Source organism: Panthera uncia, chromosome F2 (genome assembly GCF_023721935.1).
Source record: "Panthera uncia isolate 11264 chromosome F2, Puncia_PCG_1.0, whole genome shotgun sequence".
Taxonomy (NCBI): domain Eukaryota; kingdom Metazoa; phylum Chordata; class Mammalia; order Carnivora; family Felidae; genus Panthera; species Panthera uncia.
In genome coordinates, this window is record NC_064812.1 from 33,553,773 (window position 1) to 33,581,022 (window position 27,250).

A 27,250-nucleotide genomic window follows, 5' to 3' on the forward strand; every position below is an offset into this window, starting at 1 on the left:
GGGATTAAGATTTTGGAAATCTTAATGGAAATTCTCAGTATTCAAAGAATTGAACTGGATTACTGATCCAATTTCTAGACATACTTCGAGTCTTATTAAGAAATAAAATCTTTAAAGACAGAACAAAATTGTATTTATAATGAATTATCCTTCCATTATATCAGATGAGCCTGAAGGTCCCCTTTTAAAAACCACCAAACAAACAGGACTGCAAAAGGAGGAAATAAAATATCTCATTCTGAAATAACCTATAGCTTTTGAAAGCAAAGTTTCCAACAATCTCACCTTAATGCAAAGCTTTCTGCTCTGTGTCTTTTATATTGTTAATGTTTGGCTACTTTGTAGTTCCTAAAATTAATTCAGTATGATCGAGGTATGTTAAAATTTACTCCTGAAGTGTAATAAATAAAACGTATTATTTTTGTAACGAGAGGTTTTTTTTTCATTTACTTTCTCTGTATTTTCAAACTTTCAGAGATATGGTTCCCTCATAGTTGATAACTAAAAAGACCAAGAAAACAATAAATAGTTATGGGTCAGTTGGACACTTTCTGGTAGCTGGTTGGCTGACAAAAAGTAGAGAAATGGCCTAAGTGTGTGAGGTATCCTAGAGATCCACATAACATGGCATTTTTCTTTTTAGGATATAAATGCACAACAGAAAAACACTTATGAAGTAATATATCTTAGGCCAGTGTTAATAGTATTTTTTGTCATTGTCCTAAAAGTATACTGCATAAAATTAAAGGTACCCAATATATTTTGGTCTCCAGGACAGACATAAAAACGAATACTGCAGGATATCTCTGACATGTTACAGAAATATTATCTAGTACTCTATAATTATTCTAATACTAACTTAACTCATGTAAACAAGCTCTTGAAGTGATTTCTAATATGAAAGCCACATAAGTTGTCCCAGGAAAATTATGTTCCTAGTAGTAGTTACCAGGATTTACCAGAGAAACAATGATCCAAAAAGTATGGGGGCGGGGGGATGGAGAAGAAGATGAATAATGTTATAATTCATCATTTTAGCTAATAGCCCTGCATCCAAGTTTCTGAGTTACTTGTAAAGAACCTATTTTCTTTTCAACACAGAATAGGATTTTGACTAATGATAACAGAGATGTGCAGAGATATAAAGATCCAATCAAATGTTGATATAGGATTCTTTTTAACACCACCTATAAGGATATGAATACTATATTTCCTCGTATCACTTAGTTTAGCCAGATACTATAAATTAATGCCGAATAGTAGTATTTTTCATCCAATATAGCCAATGTCAAAGTCATTATCTTTATGCACAACTTTCCAATATGTCAAGTCTTCATTCACACTGGGTCTTTCTGATATATATGTGTGTTCTGCCTCTGTATTTATGCTCTTGTTCTCTCCTGAATAAACCTCTCCGTTTTTCAAGGTCCAACTCACGTTTCTACACTCTAAAGCTTTTTTTACAAATACCTGTATTAACTGATTTCTCATATTTCTACTTAATAGGCACATTAAAATGTCACTTATCTAAAGTGACACAAGATCCTCTAAAATGTTAAAGGTAAGGCACATGTTTTGAGTACAAATATCCAAGTTCAGTATTGCAACCGGAGGTGCTGTGTCATTTAATCTACCCAACAACTCTATGAAGTTGGTACTATGTTCTAATTTTATAGATAAAGAAATCGAGCGTCAAACATGTTAATTTTCCCAAAGTAACACAGCTAGCAAGTAATAAAAAGCCTAAATTCAAACCCAATGCCATTTGGTTCCAAATCCTATAAAAGAAAAGAGTATATTAAATAGAATATTCTGGTCCAGTGCCCCAATTATTACTGACAAGAAAAGTTAATGCACTCCTCAAAATGCCTAAATTTTACTTACTATCTCAAAGGAAATTCTCTTTTAGGTTTTTTAATTAACAGTATTACTGACTGACTCTATAAAATGCTATTCACAAAAATTCACTGTAAGACTTCTAGGGTATTCTTACCTTCTAAACAGTGCATAAAAATTACGATGCCTTCACATGCATTCTATTATTGAAAATCTTTTAGAATATTTAGAATATAAAGGATAAAACAGAAATCAAGAACCCATTGTTTAATAATGTGATAGGCTACCTAACATGGATAATACTATACTTTTTGATTTTTGATTCCTCATGTTAATAAGCAATTATTACACAGATAACTCAAAGCTAATATATTAGAAATAGTTTTGTAGTCCTATATAAAAGAAATTCTATTTTACTAATTAAAAAAATTTTAGGGGCGCCTGGGTGGCTCAGTCGGTTAAGCGGCCGACTTCGGCTCAGGTCATGATCTCGCGGTCTGTGGGTTTGAGCCCCGCGTCGGGCTCTGTGCTGACAGCTCAGAGCCTGGAGCCTGTTTCATATTCTGTGTCTCCCTCTCTCTGACCCTCCCCTGTTCATGCTCTGTCTCTCTCTGTCTCAAAAATAAATAAATGTTTAAAAAAATTAAAAAAAAATTTTAAACATCTCCCAATAAGGAGTAATTATAATCTGGTAATCTATAGCACTCTAAAGACTTGCTGAAACTTCAGGGATCAAATGCTTCCAAAACCTCTGAATTATTTGAACATTTCGCCAAACTGAAGATTCATAAAGTTATAAAATAAACAAGAAAAATAAAATGACATATCAATTATGACTATATTAACTATATACCAAGGATTGAACAGCAACTTTTTTTTAACATTACTACTATGGCCTTTTGCCTTAAAATATTGATAAATTATTATGTGTTTGATATAATAGTGACAATTTTGTTTGTGAGGATAATTCGAGAGGTTAATTTTACTCTGTTCTTCTCTGCAAGATTTAGACCATATTGTCTTCAGAGAAAGTATCAGGTCCATTTCTCCTTAAAGAAAAACTTTACATAAACTTGAAGGATTTAAAGTCATTTCAGACATTTTTTTCTTTTGTCGTGTCCTTACCAATCTTTCAAACAGCAAAGAGTTTATGAACTGCTACATGAATAATTTCCAGAGATTATCAAACTCATTAGAATTCTATAAGGCAACAAAAGTACTCGTTCACCCAGCCTAATATGACTCCTTCCAACTCCTAATCATGCCAACAAGGGATCTTTCACTTAGTATTGTACTTGATGTGAAACCATTTCTATAGGTACTATATCAATAATTACCCCTAAAAACACAGATCACGATGAAAAAGTTAAACAAATGAAAAAGAAATAAAATACTACATTAACTTTCATTGGACAACTCATAAAGATATTAATTTAATAACTTCCTACTTCTTAGATCTCAGACACAAAAGCCAATACTTGTTCGCCGCTATTGAAGACTATAGATAGACGTTCCCTATCTTTTCTTTTGGAAAAGTGTACTCAACACGATAAAATTATAAGCCCGAATTGACTATAACCCTTGATTTAGACAAAAACAATTAAATTCATAAGTACTGACAATGATAAATATTGGGAACTTCTCATATCAGTTGATTTAAAGGTCTTTTTAAAAATCGGTTTAGGATGCTCACAAAGCGACTTCTGAGTTTCCTTGTGATTTTATCATAATATTCTCTGAAGAGTAAATTAAGCTTTCTTTCCTAATCCTCATCTCAAACCCATTTGATAGTGTGGGGGAAATACCATAGCATTTTTCATTTTATATATAACCAAACCAAGAATTAGAGGGTTAATCAATTGGCTTAACTTAAAAGCAAACTAGTAGTAATTATCATATGCATTGAAACATATGTCATTTCTAAGTATGTCACATTTAGTGGAGCAAATTCAGAGAATTCCTCCAAATCCAGCAATCAACAACCATAATGCTTTAAGATGCGGAAAAGGTTTACTGAAAGCCATGAGGAAAAACCTCTTCGTGAATCAGTTTTTGTGTCAGTTTCCAAAACAAACCAGGCTTGTCTCGTCAAAGTATTTTTACAGGTAATGACTGGTTATGATAATGTTAAAATAATAAAACTTGTCATTTTCATTATATTGTCCTTATAACCTCATGTGAAAACTAACTTAACTGGTTTGAGTTAACAAAGGACCAAAACGGCAAGAGCAAGATGATTTTTTTTTTAAACCAACGAAAAGTTTGTTCTTGTTTGTTTCATTTTTTTTTTTTTACCTGGTGGTCATAAGAATGAATGTAGGAATTATAAAGGAAATGGCTTTCAAAAATAAGATGACAAATATCCAAGTTCAGTATGAAAATATTTTATGGTAATACCTTCTTCCTGAAGGCAGCGATTATAATAAGCTCTAATAGGATTTAATCCTATTTACCTGTCTCTATCTGGAGAATAATGGTCATCCATGACACGATGTCTATCCATTCGGCTAATTGTATTATAATGTCCAGCAGTAGAGCGTGTTCCTCGAAGTCCCTGTTCCACATTCCGACTGAAATAGCAAAATCCATTAAATGTCTTAATAAACCATGATCATATACTACATTAAGAAATGAGGTTTATTAATAAAGAAAGTAGAAAAAGACAAAAATCACTCTAATGTCAAGTCCGAGATTTTTGTTTTAACTGACTGAACCTCTGGCTAATGGGATACATTTCAACTGGAGGTTGACAGGGAAGTTAGATTGTTGCTATAACAGATATAAACATAAAACTAAGCTAATATCAATGGGGATAGAGATAAGAATTATCAAAATTATTAATGGACAACTCCCAGGTTTCTAGTAGTAATTCTTATATAAAATACAGAAGGAGGAATAAATCTGTGTGGAGAAAATGAGTTCAGCATGTTGCTTGTAGTTAATATTGCTGTATCTTGTCTTAGGGATATGACTTTTATCCGTTTTTTACAATCTAAACTGAAGTCTTTATAACTGATCAATGATGACTTTTTAAAGTCAACATTCTTGGCCTGGATTGTCTACTTACACACTTCGTTTTCATGATAGAATAAACTTCTTATATGAGCTCTTATTATGGGCTTTCTATTAGGTGTAGCTGAATGTATTCTAAAACTTTGCCTATTTTCTTTAGGTATGTTCAGATATTCTTTTCCTGGTAAAAAGTCAAGCATCCCTCTTTTTTCTTTTTTCCTTTTTAAATAAGGAATGGTGGGGCACCTAGGTGACTCAGTTGGTTAAGCGTCCTACTCTTGATTTTGGCTGGGGTCATGATCTCACAGTTCGTGAGTTCAAGCCCCATGTGGAGCTCTGCGCATGTGCAGAGCCTGCTTAGGCTTCTCTCTCACTCTCTCTCTCTCTCTCTCTCTCTCCTACCCAACTCTCTCTGTCTCAAGACAAATACAAATAAATAAACTTAAAAAAATAAGGAATGGCTTAATTTATTAAAGTTAAAATTCAAAATCCAGTTCTCTCTCAAACTATTTTTTTTTCCAATTTTTAAAAACATTTATTTATTATTGAGACACAGAGCACGTGTATGGGAGGGGCAGAGAGAGTGGGAGACACAGAATCGGAAGCAGGCTCCAGGCTCTGAGCTGTCAGTGCAGAGCCCGACGCGGGACTCGAACTCACAAACTCCGAGATCATGACCGGAGCTGAAGTCCGACGTTTAACCGGCCAGTCGCCTGGATGCTCCTCTCTTAAACTTTAAATTTCAGATTACAAATATTCTATTGATAGGTCTACCACATTTAAGCAATTACTTTTCAGAAGACTTTTAATAGTTTTAGTCTCATTTACAAACTTAGTAAAATCAAAATCTTCAAACAATTTAAACAATGTTTATAAATTTAATATATTTTCTTTGTAATTACTTTAATTGTGTCTAAATTAAGTAAACACTTTCTAAGTGCTTGTATTCATATATATTAAATAAATTAAATTTATAAATGTAACAATCTTAAGTTCTCTTAGTCCAATACTATGTGTAAAATTAAAATTACAAGGAAAATTTCTAAAGCTAAAACTAACTCAATTATTCACTTAAAATAGGCATTATATGACTATCATTCTAAGAGTTCAAATTTTCTTAATGTAAAATGTAATGTATGTAAAATGTGAATTATGTAAATATATCTTGTCAATAAATACATTATTTCCATGGCTCTTATTCCTTTAAGCGTCTCTGTCTTTAACAGGATTGCTTAGAGTTTTCCACCAGGCACTGGAGGTTTTCTGAGCCATTCTTCCCTCTACCCGTGCATCCTTTTTAATTCTTTGCATGATTGCTCCTAACCTAGAAACTCCATCAGATGTTTATTTTTTCCTATTTCTTAAATTATCAATACTAATATCACTCATGAGTATAGTTAATTGGTTCTAACTAGATCTGCTCAGTACGGATAAGTAACTGAAAGCGGGATCTTCTTTAAAATCTTCAACTCTCACATAAAAGAATACATACTTTAACCAGAGTTACAAAGTGGCCCACATTTTATTTGACTCTCACTATTTAGTTTATTGAAGAGAATATTTGCTTTTCCTTCAGTAACTTTTTTTCTGTAAGAATTTATTGCCTTTAGAGATTAGTAATGATTCTTTGTGATAAATAGGTTTTTCATACCACCCTACAAATAAAATGTATATGGTATCTTACCTTTGTGGAGGAGGGACACTAGGTGACCATGATCTAGTCCTTCCTATAACATCTACTCGGTGAGGAGATCCTGTTGGTGAGCAATGGTTTGATGACATTACTTGTTCTGGCACTGATAATGTTGAGCTTTGAAGATCTCGACCATTGTGTCGATAATCTAAAGGTACAAAGATTAAAAGTACAGTTATCTACCCACTAAGTCCTTTTATATTTTGTACTTTAGTGAAAAAATTAAATGTTGGTGAAGTTGAAAGTCTTTGACTCTATTAAATGTAAAGCATAATGAACAAAACATAGTACTATAATATAAAAATATTTTAATTGTGCTAGGTAGACTAAAACTTTTATATATAGCGAATTATCTTCTTGTTAAAGTCTATTTATTTTTGAGAGAGAAAGAGAGAGTGAAGGGGGTTGGTGCAAAGAGACAGGGAGAGAGAGAATCCCAAGCAGGCTCTGCACTGTCAGTGCGGAGCCTGACATGGGGCTTGATTCCGCCGCAAACCATGAAATCATGACCTGAGCCGAAATCAAGAGTCAGACGCTTAACTGACTGAGCCACCCAGGTGCCCATAGGCAGTTAATTATCTTTAATAAAGGATGTTCTAAAAACATTGTCATCTCTTCAATGAAATAAAAGAGCTTCAGGTACGTCTCAACAACTATAAATATTCAAAACGATTAACTTCACAAAAGTTCATAAAAGTGTATGATTATTTCTTTAAGAGATAAACAATATTAGAAAGCATTCTGAATGCTATCTGAAGTACCTGTGTAAATGGCTTTTCTTATAGTGCTTGACAGGGCTGAGATACAATAGATGACTGAAAATAAAAACACGACAATTCGGAGGAGGGAAACTGCCCAACGATTTGACACGCTTAGAAAAAAAGTGTAATAGAAGTGATATAACTCAAATGAATCTTGGAAAGCAACTGATATTTGACAGATGGGAAGAAAGTAGAAGGAATTCAAAGTTGGTAGAAAAACAGCAGTACTATGTGGTGCAAAAGTAGGGAAATAGTTTGGTAAGTCTGACTCAAGTTGTATCTATCTAAAACATCAGGAGGCTTGTCGTGGAAAAAACCCTGAACATTTCTGAGCAGGAAGTGAGATTATCTCCACCACCATTATCTTTATCGTGTTCATCATGGCTGCTTTTGACTTTTCACTACGTGCCAGGAACTCTGCTGGGTACTTTACTAAGTGTTCTGCTACAACACTTGTTTCAGAAATAACTCAGAGAAAGTATTGGTTCGTATGTGATTTTTCCCAACATGTTAACATGCTGCAGTATTATCTGAAGTTGGTTCCTGAGAAATAGAGCAAGAGAAAGAAGTGGGTGGGCATGAATGATTGAAGGAGTGGCCTCAGGAAAAAGGAATTAGAAGAGCAGAATAGGGCATGGGAAGAAACAAAGCACAAGCATTGACCTCAGTCAGATCCCCCTGAAGCCTCTGGAACATGAGTTGTACCAGTGTTGCTCTGACTTTGAGGCGAGGATCCTAGACTTTTGTGCTCCTAGGTTAGCCAGTCACTGACTGAAGACCACCAGTGGGACTTAGGTGAGATTGTTTTGTTTGTTTAAGGCCAATTCTCCGGAAAGGGGGGCAGCTGTGAGTTCTTAGCAGCCAACATTCACAGTAGCGGAGGACGAGTAAACCAGCTGAAGCAAAGGGGTTATGGGTGGGGCACCAACAGTGTCCACTACATCCAGCAAATAATAGCAGCTGCAAGCAAAGTACATTAACAAAGCTGGATGCAGAAAGCCCGAGAAATACAGAACCACATATGATGCTCATTCATCCCATGTTCTCCCTTTTGGCCGGCTTCGGTCACAAACTCCGTCTTAGAAGTATTTATTGCATGGGTTCTTCCTGGTGTTTGTGAGTACTTCCCTTAACATCATAACTTTGCAGACTTACCCTCTTTTCCTTCTAGACATACTCCTTCCACCCAGATACCTTCATTTTATTTTCAAATCCTACATCTAATATTTTTACTGCTTAAAACTTAACATGACCTTTAAAACTTGTGCTTGCATTTTTATTTTTAGCGTTTTGGTTACAAAGCTACGTGGGTTTTGAATGGTCTGATCTTTTGGTCCATGATTTTGCAGAGCACAAGGCTTTCCCGGGAATGTATAAGTGATGTGATAGAACCAACTCGGCAAAGAAGATAATATTATCCCCATTTTATACCTAAGGCAACTAAAGTTTACATTGAGACATTTACTAGGGAATTGAAATTAAGTGCCAAATACTAGGGCTCGGATTTAAAGCAAAATCTATCGGACTTCGAGGCTCTCTCTGGGCTCTAACAACACATTCATCTTTCATGATCTAAGTAATCATTTAGGAATATGAAGCTGACAGCAGTATACAATTCAAACCAAAGGTTAGAGAGATTGCAGCAAGATTAATTGATCTTAGAAAACATAGAATAGACTGTCCAACAGAACCCTCTGGAATGGTAAAGATGTTCTCGATCAGCACTGTCCCATACAGTAGCCACTAGGCCCTCATGACTATTGAACACTTGAAATCTGGTTTGGGTTAATGAAGAATTGAATTTTTAATGTACTTACGTTAAATCAATTTCAATTAAATTAGCTACGTACGGCTAGCAGTACAACTCTGGAGTAAGACAACTGGTGATGGCAACAGACCACACCGAAAAAATCAGGACATTCGTTCATTCATTCAACAAGTATTTATGACTGTACATGCAGGCCAGATGCTGTTCTGTGTGCTGTAGTGAGCAAAACTAAAAGCCTTGACCTTGTAGAGCTGACGCTTCAGTTGGAGTGATGGAAACAATAAAAATCCCAATAAATAATTATGTGATATGTTTGAAGGTAGTAAAGTGCTAAGAGGAAAACAGAACAGAGTAAAGGGAGATCAAAATGCCAGAACAGGGAAACGTTTTGCAATTTTATGTAGCGTTGTCAGGTGTAGACAGGACTCACTGAGAAGTTGACATTTCAGAAAGAGTTGAAGGAAGTTAGATGCTTTGCCAAGTGGACAGAGAGAGAGGAGTTGTTCCAAGACAAGTGCAAAGACCCCAAGATAGGAGTCAGTCTGACATGTTCACAACAGCAGGGAGAAGAGGGTGCTTGGAGTGAAGCAGGCAATGGAGGAGATCAGAGACACCTGGAGGAAGGAGGAAAATCACGGGGGCCTTGTGTCACTTTGTAAAGATTTTTGGCAGTTGATCTGAGTGATTTTAATTGTTTTTAATGTTTGTTTATTTTTGAGAGAGAGAGGGAGGGAGAGAGGGAGGGAGAGAGAGAGAAAAAAATGTGACCAGGGGAGGGGCAGAGAGAAAGGGGGACAGAGGATCCAAAGCAGGCTCCATGCTGACAGCACAGAGCCCCATGTGGGGCTCGAACTCATAAACCATGAGATCATGACCTGAGTCGAAATTGACTGCTTCACCAACTGAGCCACCAAGGCGCCCCTTGATTTGAGTGATTTTAACCCATTAGAGATTTTGAGCAGAAACTGAATATGACCTATCTTTAAACAGGATCACTACTGTTGCCACGCTGAGAACAGACTGAAATGAGACAACGCAGTAAGTCAGGCAAAAGACGAACCAGGATGACACCAGTGGAGACATGGCAAGTCGTCAGATTCTGGACACATTTTGAAAGTAGAGGCATTGGGATCATTCTGTATAAGATTTGATGTCGGAGATAAGAGGAAGAGAAGGACAAGAACAAATCTAAAATTTTAATTCAAGTAAAAAAAGAATGGAGTTGCCATTGGTTTGATGGGAAAGATTAGGAGTTCAGTCTTAGACATGTTAAGTTGAAGATATCTATTACATTTCCAAGCAGAAATGTCAAGTGGGCAGTGGAAAATAAAAATTTAGACTACAAATAAGTAGTTTTGACTGGACATGTTGGAATTTTAGCATAAAGATGCTGTTTAAAGGCACGGGACTTTATTATTTTTAATTGTTTTTTGTTAAGTTTATTAATTTATTTTTGAGAAAGAGAGAGAGAGAGAGAGAGAGCGAGCATGAGCGGGGAAGGGGAAGAGAGAGAGGGAGAAAGAGAGAATCCCACATAGGCTCCAGACGGTCAGGATGGATCCTGATGTGGGGCTGGAACTCCTGAACCATGAGATCAGGACCTGAGGCAAAATCAAGAGTCAGATGCTTAACCGACTGAGCCACTTAGGCGCCCCAAAGGCACAGAACTTTAAATAGATGTCAACACGAGAGTAGTGAATGTAGACAGTGAAAAAAGTCCAACAATGGAGACTGGGGACATTCTAATATGAATCAACAACAATTTGTGATCAGATACAAGATCAAAAAAAGGGAAGAAATAAATGAATCTTAACATTTGATTAGCCCCTTAGGAAGTTAAGAGTATCCTACAAAGAGTTAGAGAAGTTTAGAAGGTTTACCAGTTTGGAGGGGGGGAGATAACAACATTTTCAGGCATATAGGCAAACAGTTACACACATGGAAAAGAATCTTGGGAAAGACAATAGGACTGTTGATAATGATTTGAGAGTCATTTATAAAAAGAGCATCACTGACATCCAAGGTAGGGGAATATTTAGAGACAAAAGAGATGATCACGTAGTTTAAGAGAGACTATTGAGAAAAAGAGGAAGAGTTGGTATAAGAAGAACACTTAAATAATGCAGTCACAGGAAAACTAAACAGAAATATAGAGTTTTAAGAAAATGTTCATGACTCATAATGTACAGAGCTACTCAGAAGTGATAAAAAATGAGTATTGGGGTTAGGTAATTAGCTTAGGAAATCAGAATATTATATGTGATGTTTAAGAGCCAATTATCAAAACATCACTCTACCTTCCCATTGGAAAATAAATTATGTGCATTTATTTGCATATTGTTTCAGGTCAGAGTAGAAAACAATACTAATGGTCTAAGTGGCTATAAACTCATACTGTGCGCGCACACACACACACACACACACACATTCCATTTATCTGCATTGTGGGGTGAGTTGACTTGTTCAAAGAATAGCTGGTTTATAACCATTCTCATTCTTCTACTCAGTACACCACTGGAGTACAAAATCCATGCCAGTAATTGCTTCCCTGAGAAACCTAAATTTCAATATCAATCAAAGATTCTATTTACTTTGAAGAATATTAGCAATGCAAATGTAAAAATTACCTCTGACTTAGAATAAACAAAGTAAGCAAACGGGAAATATTACCTCTGACATAGTTAATTTTCAAGACACCTGCCTTGGAAACTTGGAAAAACTAAATAAAGCAGCTGAAACTGTTCATTATTGAGAAAAGGTTGATAGTTCACATTAAAAAAGGGTTTTGAATGGTTGCAACTAATACTTTGAATTTGACAGGTATGTAATATGCAGTTGAAAACAAATCTCTGCATATGGGGAACAAAGTATTAAGAGATTACTGGTGTCTTGACTTATACTAGTTGTTTATTTTATTTTTTATATTTTTATACTAGTTGTTTAAAATGCTACTTAACATGGGGGGGGGGGTAAGGGAGTTTCTCTGTATAGATATATATACAATTCACACTTAAAATACCTTAGGAAAAATTTCACAGAAATATAGGATGATATGCTTGATCTGACAGTCAAATTATTAAACTATTGACTGAAGCATTTATTCTCTGTTGAAAGAATTGTTAATGATAGAGCTTTAAAAGAAAGAACATTGGGGTGTCTGGGTGGCTTAGTCTGTCAAGCGTCTGATTTTTGACTCCTGATTTCAGCTCAGGTCATGATCTCACGGTTGTGGGATCAAGCCCCCTGTCGGGTTCTGCACCGGGCATGGAGCCTGCTTAAGGTTCTCTTTCCTTCTGGGGCATCTGGATGGCTCAGTCAGGTAGGTGTCCCACTCTTGATTTCTCTCAGGTTGAAATCTCATGGTTCATGAATTCAAGTCTGGCTCTGGGCTAACAACCAGCCTGGAGCCTGCCTGGGATTCTCTCTCTTTCCCCCTCTCTCTAACACTCTCCCTTCCCCTCCCCTACTCATGCTTGCTCTCTCTCTCTCTCTCTCTCTCTCAATAAGTAAATAAACATTAAAAAGAAGGAAAAGATTCACCTTTCCTCTGCCCCTCCCCTGTTCACACTCTTCCTCTCTCCCCACAAAAAAAAGAAAAAACAAAAACATTAAAAACAAGAAAAAATATATTAAAAAAAAATTTTAATGTTTATTTATTTTTGAGAGAGAGAGAGGTTGAGTGGGAGAGGGGCAGAGAGAGATAGAGGGAGACACAGAATCCGAAGCAGGCTCCAGGCTTCGAGCCGTCAGCACAGAGCCCGACACGGGACTCAAACCCACAAACCACGAGATCATGACCTGAGCTGAAGTCAGATGCCTAACTGACTGAGCCACCCAGGTGCCCCAAGGAAAAAATATTTTTAACAGAATTAACATGTGTAAATCTTAGTTAGTATGATACTTATGTAAATGTAATTAGTACACCATTTACGAAAGTTATGAGCCTATGGAAAGATAATATTTCAGAAACCACGATACCATAATCCTGATTTTCATGTTTATAAAAAGAATATGGAGATGCTTCAACTTTCTAATGGTGACAGATTTCAAGGATTTGAAGTCATTTTCACATTTGTTTAAGTCCCAGATAAATCTCTAACCATAAATCAGGCAATATTTTAAACTTCAATAACATAATTTCAAAATCAAGCAGTACCTGATACGTAATCAACACAACACAGTAAAAATTTTTTCAAAAAGCACATTCAAATATTTGACATATTTGGGTATGTTGGTGACATCAAAAAGATTTTCATATTTTTCACATGGCTATGCAGTATAAAGAAGTTTTAATTACACAATAGCTCTCCAAATTTATGGTGAAATCCTTATTTTTGAGTAGTTTAAAAATACAAAACTTAGAAATATTCACTTATCTTACATCTTTCAATAATAATATTCAATCAAACAATTGATAAGAGTTCCAGCAACTGGAATTATTCAGGAGGTTAAAGTGCCATAATGTTGTTTGGGGGAAGGGGAAAAAGAGGCAAGTTATTTCTCTCTCATTTTATTCATTATTTAATCTACTTTTTTGGTAAATAGTGAATAACACTTCCTTCTTATTACTACACAGGAATTCTGCAATTCTTACCTGATACTATACCAATTCCATCATCACAGTCATAGTCAGACACTTCACTGTCACTTATTCTTTTTGACCCTATGAAGCAAACAACAGGAATAATTAAAATTGCTGATTATTAAGGGAAAAAAAAAAAAACTCCTCATCAACCTGAAAACCAAATGAAAGGATTTTGAATGAAACACACCTGAGAATAAAAAGTAGAGAAAGTCATTGTGCGCTCACACTTACTTTCACACATATTTCATGATGTAAAGATATTGTTCTTAAATTATGCTTAAAAAATTTCCTAAATGTCCTAAAACTTGAAATGATATTAAATACCAAATAATATATGTAAGTGGTTTGATGCTGATTGATAAAATCTATTGAACAAAAAGCTAAGTTAAAAATAGCGAAGTCAAGTCAGTTTTAGATGCTTTTAGACAAAGACACTTAAGTCTATACAAGTTTCAAAGCAAGACAGTATGTTATTTCAAAAGCATTCATGGGCTTTTTTCTAATATGCATGACTAATAAATTAAATGTACCCCATTCTTCCTTTTTCACACTCATGGAGAAGAAGCATCATTTAAGAGACACCTTTCTTTTAGTATTAGTTTAGCTGTTCCTCCACTGGTTTGAAAAGAAAATGAGAAATAAATCATCCACAAGCTTATTAATACATTTAAATTGTGAAATGTTATCTTTTCTAAGAAATAGCCTAAAACAGAGCAGTAATAATTATCATAATACAAGACCTCTGTGTGTGAGTTTCTATTACAAAAGAAATCTCTTACAAAATTTTAAAGTGTTAATCATGCTATGGCAAAAATGCCACTAAATTGATGGCTAAGGCAGATTTCCTTCACATGTAATTATGAAATACATCACATATATAAACATGTTATAATGTTTTTAAATATCTCTCATCTCCTACATGTGTCTTAAAATAGGCACATCTCACACAATAGAATCTGTTGTTATAGTTTTTTTATTTCTTATAATCAGAAAATGCTTAATGGTAAATGAAAACAGTGTTGCTATTTCAAGAAAGACTTCTTTCGTCTGTCTACTTATACTACACATTAGTCATTAAATAGACTAACTTCAGTTATCAGAAAGTAAATAATTTCCATAAGGTTTATAAAACACTAAGAGCTCACGTTGGGTATGGTGTCTAAAGTAGCAATAATCAAACATTGTAGGAATGCACTCCAACATTTGCAACTTTCTATTAGAAATATTCTACACATTTTTTTCTTTTTCTTTCTTTTCTTTTTTTTTTTTTTTTTTTTTTTTTTGCTCGAACCCCTGCCCTCCTGAGAGAGGGAAGCGTCTGTTGAAAGGACTCTTGTTTTCCACCTTTTAATGGGTACATTAAAAACATCTATCTATCTGTTTTGATCATGTGGTCCCATAGAATGAGTTCACTATTTTCCATCCGAAGCTTGTATCATAAAATTTTAAACTCAATCAAACCACAGGCTCTTTCGTATAGCCCCAATTGATATGGAAACTATAATTACCACACAACATCCCAAAAGACTAGGCACAAAAGGATTTACAGAATTATTATACACTATACATTCTAAATGGATGTATGAGAAAAAAAATGATACCACAGACGAAGCTGTCGAGGAGAACCAGAATAAGAATTGCTACTCATCTGGTAACAAGATCTCACCTTGTAAAATGCAAATGCTCAAGGACAGGGTAATGATTAGTTTCATGTGCCAGGTACACTAGGGTATAAAGATTACATGCTTTTGGTATTGGTCAAGAATCAGATCTGCCTCTGAAGTAAGATAAGAATGACACCAGCAAAAAAATGAAGTTCATTTTATCAGTCTTCATAAGTTGTTTTGTATGGGGTTGTGCGTAGAGGAAATATGTGATTTTAAAATGTTGCTTCCTTCCAAATGTTGTTACTTTCCTGACGGAAGTTGATCTATTTTTGCTAGTGATTCTACAGAGGTTAAATACATGCAATGATGTTGTCTCTACTTGGATGTTGTCATTTAACATCCTGAGGAATTCAAGTACTTAAGTTTAATGTCACTGAATATATCAATCTTCCCTTTGAAAAGTAGTGTGTTCAATGTCTTGTTTAGGAAATCATTCCTGAGATTATGAACAGAGATATTTTCATATTTTTTCTGAAATTTATAAACTTTGCTTTAGCACTTACATCCTTGTCTACCTTGCACTGAGTTTATGTACAGTATGAGATATGGATGCAACTTTGCTCTTTCCATATGTATAACATATACGTCCATTTTCAGTAGACATAGAATGACCTATTGACTCAAGGTTCAGTGAGTTATATTTTTCATAGCAATTTGTCCACTTTGTCCCAGTTTCAGTGTTTGCTCCAATGCTCATAATTTTATCATACTATTTATTGTTTCCATTTGATGGAAACGTTTCCATTTGCTGTCTGAACCTTCTTTTTATTCTTTTTACTCTGTCAATAAATTTCACTAAAGGTTTATTTTGCCATTTCAAGGGACTAATGGGCTCCACTGGAAATTTGTTTTGCACTTGATTGATTTCTGCTTTTATAGTTACGATGTTTTTCTTTCTACTTTGAATTTATTTCACTTCTTTTGCTAAACTCTTAAATTGGATGAATATGCCAAAATTTTCAGCCTTTTAATCTTTATTAACATAAACCTTCCCCCTCTGAGTATTTTTCTACATTACTAAAATATTTATATATAGTGTATTATTTAAAGTTCAGGTCTAGGTATTTTCTTCTTGAGTCTATTAGATATTTACCATACATCATTAAGTCCAAGGCACAATTGACTGAATAACACATGATAATTGCAGAGATAATAAATCTTAAAAGAAAATGTTCATTAAGGTGTCTATTTTCAAAATTTTTCAAATATATGATTATAGTTTATTATTTTTTAAAAAAAAATTGACATAGTAACACTGGCGTTGAAGAAAATAGACTATATTGTCAAGTTTTTGAAATTTGTCAGAAAATGAATTATTAAATAGTATATTAATAATTCTTACAAATGTTTCAAGGATATAACAGAAGAATACAAATTCATTATTTATAAGATGCAGACTTCTTTATTTGACAGGAGAACTATGTGGTTTGATCCTTTTGTATCTTTCCTAAATTTTTGTTTGCCTGGCCTACCAGTGATTGAGAAAAATTAAAATGGAAACTTCTTCAATGGTGGTGAATTTGTTAATTTTTCTTTCTAGTTTACTTTATGTATATTGAAGTTAGTTCATTTACGCCTACAAGTTTAAAAATATTTCAATAGATGTAGAAGAATTATTTGATAAAGTTTGCCCCCCATTCATGATAAAACATCTCAGCTAACCAGCCCAAGGGAAATTTCCTCAAATCAATAAAGGGCACGCACAAAAAAATCTGTAGGTAACATCACACTCATGACATATAGAATGCAATCCTCCTAAGACAAAGAATTAGCTAGGGATGTCCACTCCAACCCTTTCTGTTCAGCACTGCATTGCATTACAGTACAATACAGCAAGGAAAAGAACTGAAAGGCATACAGATTAGAAAGCAAGTAGTAACATGATCAGGTAGCTTAAAACTCCTAAGGAAGCTATAAAAAACTTATTAAGACTAACAATTTAGCAAGATTGCAGAATATATACATAGTCAACATACATAAATGAACTATATTTCTTAGAGAATAGCAATGGATAACTGGAATATAAATTTCAAAGCCACTATCGCTTACAAGAATACCCAAACACATGAAAAATTTACGAGTACATTTAACCAAAAATGTGCAAAACACGTATATCGCCAACCACAAAACACAACTGTATTTGCTTCTTAGGGCTGCTGTAACAAAGTACCGAACACTTTGGGTGGCTTATAACAACAGAAATTTATCGTCTCACAGTTCTGGAGGCTAGAAGTCCGAAATCGGGGTGTCAGCAGGGCCAGGGGAGAATCCTCCCTTTTCTCTTCTAGCTTCTGGTGTTTGCTAGCAATCCTTGGCTCTCTTTCACTTGTAGATACGGCATTCTAGTCACATGGCTGTCTTCTCCCAGGTCTTCGTATTGTCTTCCCTCTGTCCATGTCTATCTGTGTCCAAATTTCCCCTTTTTATAAGGAAGTCAGTCATATTGGATTAAGTCTATTCTTGTGACCTCAAAATTGAACACTTGACTACTTCTACAAAGACCCTATTTACAAATAAGGTCACATCTTCAGGTACTGGAAGTGAAGACCTATACTTCCAGTGGGACACAATTTAACTCAAAACAACTGCTAGCAATGTAAGAAAATTTAAATAAATGGAGAGACTTTTCTGCAAAGTTGGAAGCCAGAGTTATTAACATTGTCAGGGTGCTGAGAGAAGATAAAGGTAATTCTAGAATTTCATACACAGCTAAACTTTTCATCAGGAACAGAGAAATGAAGACATATTCATGAAAGCACAGCCTGTTTCCAGATCTTCACTGAAAGAAGTTCTAAAATATGTGTACTTCAAAAACAGAGAAATTCATCCCAGAAAAAAAAAAAAGTATAAAATGAAAAGAAAAAGGTGGGAAGCAAAGAAAGTGGTAAAAATTCAGGTCAATCTAAATAAACTCTGAATGAACAAAATGGCAATATTATAATAAATTACTAATTGGAAGGCTATATATTCTGGTAATATATTAAATATTGGGGGTGAGAGTACAAATCAGATTTTAATTTATGCAGTTTGGAAAAAAAGGTAGAGGTGTTAATGTTACTTTGCTAAGTGTGCATATTGTAATGTCAATAGTTACTACTAAAAGAATAGAGATTAAAAATGAAAAGCAGAGGGCACACAATAATCATACTATGTCACTATTTATATCAGAACAAAAGAGGAAAAACCCATACATGTCTGTTTATGTAAACATAGCCTATCTCTGCAAACATACAGAAACCAGTCAGAGTTCATTCAAGTAAGGAGAACTAGATGTTTGAGAAACAGAGGGGTAAGAATTTTTTTTTTTACTTTTAAATTTATACCATACGAATGTACTACTTAAAAATTTATAGCAACATTTTACGAAAGTTTCATTTGTAGATGAAGAGAATGTATATTCTCGGTTGGGAGAATGTTCTGTTTATTCAAGTTCATCAATTCTATAGTTCACATTTATGAGAGACTGTTACGATGATTGTGATTTTCAATTTCTCTTTCCAATTCTTTCTAGTTTTTAAAATAGGTATGATATAACCAAGTCTGGGATTTTAGATGTTTCTCTGGTTCCAGGTCCTGCTAGACCTCTTCCTTCAGATTCCCCCAGTCCTGCGCCAAGTACATCTGAAGCTTTGTGACAAAGGATCCACAGAACTTCTGCAGGCCACCCATAAAATCATGAAGGGACGTTTTGCATGCACTTTTCCCTCCCAACTTGTCCTATGACCTACGGTGACTTCAAGACCACTAGTAAATGAAAGGGCAACAACCCTCCAAAGTTCTTTACTAGCTCTCCTCTGTTGCCTCTGGCACATGACTTTTTTCAGATTCTTCAACCATTTTCTTATAAACCTTCTTACAAGGAATTACCAGCTTCTACAATTTTGTGGTTTAAAATATTTATAATAAATATTTTATTCCATATCTCTAATAGTACTTCAGCTTCCTGACTGAACTTTAACTGTCCTTAATCCATCTAGAGTTGATATACATGTTGCAGGATAGGGATCTGATTTCATCTATGTTCATTTTTTATGGATAGTATTTTTTTTTCCAGCTCAATTTATTTAATTGTTTACTTTTCTTCTTTTGGTCTGACATGTTACCTCAGATCCTTATAAAAGACAGGTCACTCTTATGTGGATCCTGAGAAATTTAACAGAAGACTATGGGGGAGGGGAAGGAAGACAAAAAAAAAAAAAAAAGAGAGAGGGAGGGAGCCCAACCATAAGAGACTATTGAAAACTGAGAACAATCTGAGGGTTGATGGGGGGTGGGAGGGAGGGGAGAGTGGGTGATGGGTATTGAGGAGGGCACCTGTTGGGATGAGCACTGGGTGTTGTATGGAAACCAATTTGACAATAAGTTTCATATTAAAAAAAAAAAAAAAAAAAAAAGACGGTCTCGGGTCACCTGGGTGGCTTGGTTGGTTCAGCATCTGACCTGATTTCAGCTCAGATTATGATCTCCCAGTTTGTAAACTTGAGCCCCACATGGGCCTCTGTACTGACAGTGCAAGCCTGGGCATCCCAACAGGTGCCCTCCTCAAAACCCACTCAATACCCTCTCTCCCACTCTCTCTCTGCACCCCCTCCGAAATAAATAAATTAAAAAAAAAAAAAGAGTCTCACATAAAAGAGTCTGCTTCTGGGCTCTTAATATTATTCCACTGATTGATTCTCATGCCAGTTGCACACTGTGTCAAATACAGTAAATGTTGGTACCTGACAAAGGAAGTTTCTCCTCCCTGCTTCCATAAGAATCCTTCTAGCTATTTTTTGGCTCTTTTGTCCTCTACTTAGAATCTACTCATTAGTTTCCATGAAGATATCAGATAGGATTGGAACTGAATTAAATATATATGTCAAATAGGGAAATTAACAATTAATGATGTCTTCATATCAACGGTTATGTCACATATCCACTTAGATGTTCTTTTATGTCTCTTACTAAAACTTTAAAATTTTTCCCTATAGTACTTCTATATAACTCTTGTAAGATTTATTCCTAGGTATTTGATTTTGTTACTATTATAAAGTATATCTCTTTATTACTGGTGTAAGGAAATGCAACTGACCTTCACATATTGCCCTTATATCCAGACATCTTGGTAAACCATAATTTGTTTGCAGATTCTTTCCAGAGTTTGAGGAAAACAATTATATCATCTACAAATAATGACAGTTTCATTTCTTCCTTTGAATCCTTATTATTTTCAAATTCGTCTTTTCTTATTGCATTAGGATCTCCATTATACTCACACTCTTGTTCGTGTTTGTTTTAAGGAACAATTCTATCATTGGCCATTTAAGATTTCCTGTAATAGACCTTTTATCAGATTGAGGAAGTTTCTAATTCATAATTTGCTAACAGGTATCATTATGAATTTATGTTGAATTCTATAAAAATTTTTAATTCATTAATAAGCAATGAACATATTTTTTCTCCTTTATTGTTTTTTTCTTCTGAAAGAGAGTGAGCGGGAGCAGGGAAGGGGCACAAAAAGAGGGAGACGGAGAATCCCAAGCAGGCACCACACGGTCAGTGCAGAGCCTGATGTGGGGCTTGAACTCACAAACCACGAGATCATGACCTGAGTCGAAATCAAGAGTTGGATGCTTAACTGATTGAGCCACTCAGGCACCCCTATTTTTCTCTTTTGATTTGTAAATGTTTTAAATCACATTTATAGAATTTTATAAAACTATTGGATTTGATTTGCTGTTTTATGTAGCTATTTTTGTCATTTATATTTAAGACTGAAATGGGTCTATAAATTTCCTTTTTTGGGAATGGATTTGTTGATTTTTGGTATAAAAATTATGTTTTCCTTGTAAATGAGCTTGGAAATACTCCTTTTATGTATATTATGTGAGTTTTATTAAGGTGAGATAATATGTTAAGATTAAGTATGAAGTACTTGAAAAGAATGTCTGAGTCTAGTGTTTTCTTTGTATTAAAAGACTTATTTTAACTTCCAACATATTAATATTTGTAGATAAAGGAATTCAGTTAGCTATTTTTCTTTTGTTAGTTTTCTATTTAATTCATTAGTTTGCATTTCTTAGAATTGTATATAAATGGAATCATACTAGCATTTTTTCTCTCTTCTTTCACTTAGTATAATTATTCTGAGATTCATCAATGTTGTCATGTTAATCAATAGTTCATTCTTTTTTATTGCTAAATAATATTATCTATTATGGGTGTACCACAGTTTGTTTATCCATTACCCAGTTGAAGGGCATTTGGGTTATTTGGTTATTGCAAATCAAATTACAATGAACATTCATATGTAAGTTGTATGCACAAATATTTACACTTTTCTTTGGTAAAGACCTAATAGTGGAATGACTGAATTGTATGGTAGATGTATATTGAACATTTTAAGAAAAACTGCGAAAGTGTTTTCCAAAGAGGCTGTCACATTTTACAAGTCCCACTAATAGTATATGAGAATTTTCATAACTTCTCATCCTCCCCAATGCTTGGTATAGATAGTCTTTTTTATTTTAACCATTCTAAGAAGGATCTAATGGAATCTCAGTTACATTTCCTTAAAGACTTACATTGAATATATTTTCATGTGTCTATTTTCCACTCTTAAATCTTTTTTAAAATCTTATGTCCACAAGAAATCTTATGTCTTAAATCTTTTCAAATCTTATGTCCATTTTTTGTTATGTTTTGTTATTCATGAGCTTTGATGGTTCTCTATATATTTTACATACAAAGCTTTTATTAGATATGTGATTTGCAAATATTTCTTCTAGCCTGTGGCTTGGCTTTTCATTATCTGACCAGTGTTCTTTAAAGAAAACAAAAAAAAGATTTTGAGAAAATCCAGTTTAATCGATTTGTTATTTAATGAAACATGATTTTAATGCCCTAAGAAATTTTTGCCTAACCAAAAGTGACAAAGTTTTCTCCTAGGAGTTTTATAATTTTAGGGTTTACACTGATCCATTTTGAGTTATATACCATATACTTTTGTATTTGATAGAAGTTCCTTTTCTTTTCTTTCTCTTCTTTCTTTTTTTTTAAATTTACATATGGATATCTATAGGCTCTCACATTATTTGTTGAAAAGTCTATCCTTACACCACTGAATTGCCTTTCCAGCTTTGTGAAAATTAGTCATCCATATATGTGTGGGTTTTTATCTGGATTCTATATACTGTTCTTTTGATACATTTATTTATTTTTATCACATCTCAGTTACAACAGCTTTACAATAAGTTCAGAAATCAACTATTGTAAGGCTTCCAACTTTGATCTTCTTTCATCAAGGTGGTTTTTAGTGATTCTGGGTAATTCACATTTTCAAATAAATTTTTAGAGTCTGTCAATTTACACAGAAATGTGTAATTGTTTTTTGTAAAAATACCTGTTGATATTTTTTAACTGAATTGAGTCTGGGGAATTTGGGGAAAACTGACATACTATTAGTTCTTCTGACTCATGAAAACTTTTTTTCCCGTTATTTCTTTTAAAATTTGTTTTTACAGTGTTTTATAATTCTTAGTTTAGAGATCTTTTGCATTTTTCAAATTTACCCCTAAACATTTCATATTTTTGACACTATTAAATGGCATTGTATTTCTAAATTTCAATTTTCAATTGTTCCTTGCAGGTACATATAAATACAATTGATATCCTATCTTTACCTTGTATCCAACAAGCTAATAAACTCACTTCTTAAATATAATAGCTTTTTTTGTAGATTCCATCTGACTTTCTATATAGCTAAAGATGTATTCAAATTAAGACATTTTACTTCTTCCTTTTCAATCTGGATGTCCTTTATTTCTTTTTCTTGCCTGATGTACCAGTTAGAACCACCAGTACAATTCTGAATAGAAGTAGGGAGAATAGACAACCTTTTCTTGCTCTGATCTCAGGAAGAAAGGTTTCAGCCTTTTGTCACTAAGTATACTTCAGCTGTAGGTTTTGATAACGCCCTGTATTTTTTGAGAAAGTATTCCACTTTGTATTTCACTTTTGTATTCCACTTTGCTTAGGGCTGTTTTTTGTTTGTTTGTTTGTTTCCAACAGAAATGGATGTTTGATTTTATCAAATGCTTTTTCTGAATCTTTTAAGATAACGACTTTTTTCTGTTTTTTTTTAAGTATGATGAATAATACTACTTTAATTTTCAAATGTTAAAAACAAACACTGAATACTGAGATAAACACCACTTGGTCATTCTACATTATCCTTTTTATGTATTGTGGTATTCAATTTTCTAAATTTTTATTTTGCTAAACCTATTTTTAAAATTCAATTTGCTAAATTTGACATAATTTCTATAAGGTCTGTAGATTTCTTTCTTTTAGTATCTTTGTCAGGTATTGGTATCACAGTAATGTTTCTCTCAAATTAGTTGGGAAGCATTCTCAAATATACAATTTTCTGGGAGAGCTTGTGTAGAACTGGTATTATATTGTTCTTACATGTTTGGTACACCTCATTGGTTAAGACATCTGGTCCTTGTATTTTCTTTGTGGGAAAATTTTTAACTACACATTCAATTTCTTTAATAGATATAGGGCTATTGAAGTTATTTATTTATTAATTTTTGAGTGGGCATCAAGTTTGTCTTTCAAATAAATTTTCTATTTTAAGTTATCAAATGTATTGGGGCGCCTGGGTGGCTCAATCGGTTAAGCGGCCGACTTCGGCTCAGGTCATGATCTCGCGGTCCGTGAGTTCGAGCCCCGCGTCAGGCTCTGTGCTGACAGCTCAGAGCCTGGAGCCTGTTTCGGATTCTGTGTCTCCCTCTCTCTGACCCTCCGCCGTTCATGCTCTGTCTCTGTCTCAAAAATAAATAAACGTTAAAAAAAAAAGTTATCAAATGTATTGACATAAATCTATTCATAATTTTTCCTTACTATCCTTTTAATGTTTGTAGAATCTGTAGCAATATCAGCTATTTTTTTATTTTGGCAATTTCTGTCTTCTCTTTTTTTGCTGTCCATTTTGCCTAAATGTTGATCAATTTTATTGATTTCATAGAGTCAATATATGTATATATATATTTATATATATATATTTTTATATATATATGTATATGTATATATATATTTATATATGTATATATATATTTATATATATATAAACATATAACATTGTTATATGGAATGTTCTATAAACATTAATTAGGCCAAGTTAGTTGATACTATTGATATTCTCTAATATTACTGCTTTCTGTCTACTTGTTCTATCAATTACTAAGAATAAAGGGGATTAACACCTCTGACCATGATGAGGTTTTATCTATTCTGTAGTTTCCTCATCATATTTTAAAAAATTGAGGTATAATTCATATAACATAAATTTAATTGGTTTTAAGTATACTATCCAGTGACTTTTAGTAAATTTTAAGACGTGTAAAAATCAACACAATCCAAATTTAGAACAGTTCCACCATTCCCCCAAATTCCTCATATGCATTGTCAGTCATTCCCCATTCCTACCCTCAGCCAGACAACTATTAATCTAACCTCTGCTCTATAGATATGCCTTTTCTGTACATGTTATATAAATGGAATCATACAGCACGTGGCCTTTTGCATTGCACCTTTAATTTAGCATTAATATTTTTTGAGGTTAAATGATGTGGTGGTACGTATCACTATTTTGTTATTTATAGCAATCCGCTGTATGGACACGATATTTTTTATTTATCCATTCACCACCTGATGGATATTTGGACTAGTTCCAATATTGACCATTATGAATAATACTGGTGTAAACATTCATGTACAAGTCTTGGAGTGGACATTCATTTTTATTTCAGTTGGGTATACAACTAGGAGTGAGTTCCTTTGCCACGTAGAAAATTTATTTTTAACAAACTACCAAACTGTCCTCCAAAGGGCTACACTATTACACATTTCCATCATCAAATTTATGAGGATTCCATTTTCTCAAAAACCTTGCCAAAAATTGTTACTGTCTTTTTTTATCACACTCATTTTAGTGGATGTAAAGTGACATATCGTTGCTATAATTTGCATTTCACTATTAACTAAGGACATTGGGGATCTTTTCATGTACTTATTTGCCATCCACACATCTTCAGTGAAGTGACTATTCAAATATTTTGCATTTTGATTGCATTATTTGTCCCCTCACTACTAACTTTCAAGAGTTCTTTATGTATTCTGGATGCAAGTCTTTTGTCAAATATGTAATTTACAAACATTTGTCCAAGTCTGTGGCTTTTCCTTTACCTTCTTAATGATGTCTTTGAATCACAAACATTTAAAATTTTTATGAGGTCCAATTTATCACTTTGTTCTTTTATTGATATTGCTTTTGCCATTGCATTGAAGAAATCTCTGCCTAATCCAAGGTAATGAAGATTTTTCTCCTATGTTTTCTTCTAAGAGTTTGATAGTTTTAGCTCTTACACTTCGGTGTATGATCCATTTTAAGTTAGGTTTTGTGGATGGTGTGAGATGGAGTCTAATTTAATCTTTTTTGCATGTAGATATTCAATTCTTCCAGCATTAATAGCTAAAAAGACAATTTCCCCCCATTGAATTGCCCTGGCACCTGTTTGGTAAATCAACTGACTGAATATAAGGGTTTATTTTTGAATTCTGAATTAGGTTCCATTACGCCAGTTCCACAATATTGTGATTACTGTTGTCTTGTAGTAAGTTTGAAATCAGGAGGTATAAGTCTTTCAGATTTGTTCCTTTTTGGCTGTTCCAGATCTTGTGCATTTCAATATAGTTTTTAAGATCAGTTTATTAATTACAGCAAAAAATATTGCTTAGATTTTGTTAGGGATTATATAGAACCTGTAGACAAATCTAGAGGAGACTTGCCATCTTAATAATAAGAATTTTCCAGTCCATTAATTTGGAATATCTCTTCATTTACTTAGATCTTCCTTTGATTTTGTTTGGCAATATTTTGTGATTTATTTAGCATGAAAGTTTGTACTTATCCTATGAAATGTACTAATAAGTATTTAAAAATGTTTGATATTATGGGAAACAAAATACTTCTTAATTTTCTTTTCAAAATGTTAGTGGGGATGCCTGGGTGGCTCAGTGGGTTGAGCGTCTGACTTCAGTTCAGGTCATGATCTCGCAGTTGGAGAGTTTGAGCCCCACGTCAGGCTCTGTGCTGACACCTCAGAGCCTAGAGCCTGCTTCAGATTCTGTGTCTCCTTCTCTCTCTGCCCCTTCCCTGCTCATGCTCTGTCTGTCTCAAAAATAAATAAACACTAAAATTTTTTCTTAAATGTTAGCTACTAGTATATAAAATATAAATTATTTTGTATAGTGTTCATGTACCTTGGGACCTTGCTGACATTGTTTATTAGTTGTAGTAGTTTTTGTAGATTCTTTGGAGTTTTCTACATGTAGAATCATGTTATCTGTGAATAAAGAAAGTTTTGCTTCTTTCTTTCCATTCTGAATGGCTTTTATTTATTTTTCTTGACTGAATGCCCTAACTAGAATCTCCAGTGCACTACTGAATAAAAATAGTAAGAGCAGATATGCTTGCCTAGTCTACAGTTAAGGAGAAAACATTCAGTCTTCTACAATTAAAAAATGATGTCAGCAGTAGGTATTTTAAAGTCCCCTTTATCAGGTCAAGAAAGTTCCCTTCTATTCCTACTTTTTTGATAGTTTTTATTGTGAAAGAGTGTTGACTATTGTCATAGCCTTTTCTTTATCTCTTCACATGATCATGTCATTTTGTCCTTTTTTCTATTGATACATTTAATTACATTTGATATTTAGTTAGTAACCAAATATTGCATTGGGGATAAATACCTCTTGATTAAAGTGAATAATCTTTTTTATATATTGCTAAATTTGATTTATTAATATTTGAGGATTTCTGTGTTTACATTGATGAGATATTGGTCTTCATATTCTTGTGATATTTTGTCTGCCTTTAGTATT

At 33.8% G+C, this 27,250-nt stretch overlaps 1 protein-coding gene across 1 annotated transcript in view; it reads right to left on the reverse strand.

The window, feature by feature from the left end:
* Positions 1-27,250, reverse strand: part of RIMS2 (regulating synaptic membrane exocytosis 2) — a 600,787-nt gene that overhangs the window by 218,154 nt on the left and 355,383 nt on the right. The window contains exons 14-16 of the mRNA XM_049633018.1: positions 13,665-13,733; positions 6,533-6,689; positions 4,290-4,406 (exon numbers count right to left, since the gene is read on the reverse strand). Coding sequence (XP_049488975.1) covers positions 4,290-4,406; positions 6,533-6,689; positions 13,665-13,733 — 343 coding nt within the window. The remainder of the gene's footprint in view (positions 1-4,289; positions 4,407-6,532; positions 6,690-13,664; positions 13,734-27,250) is intronic.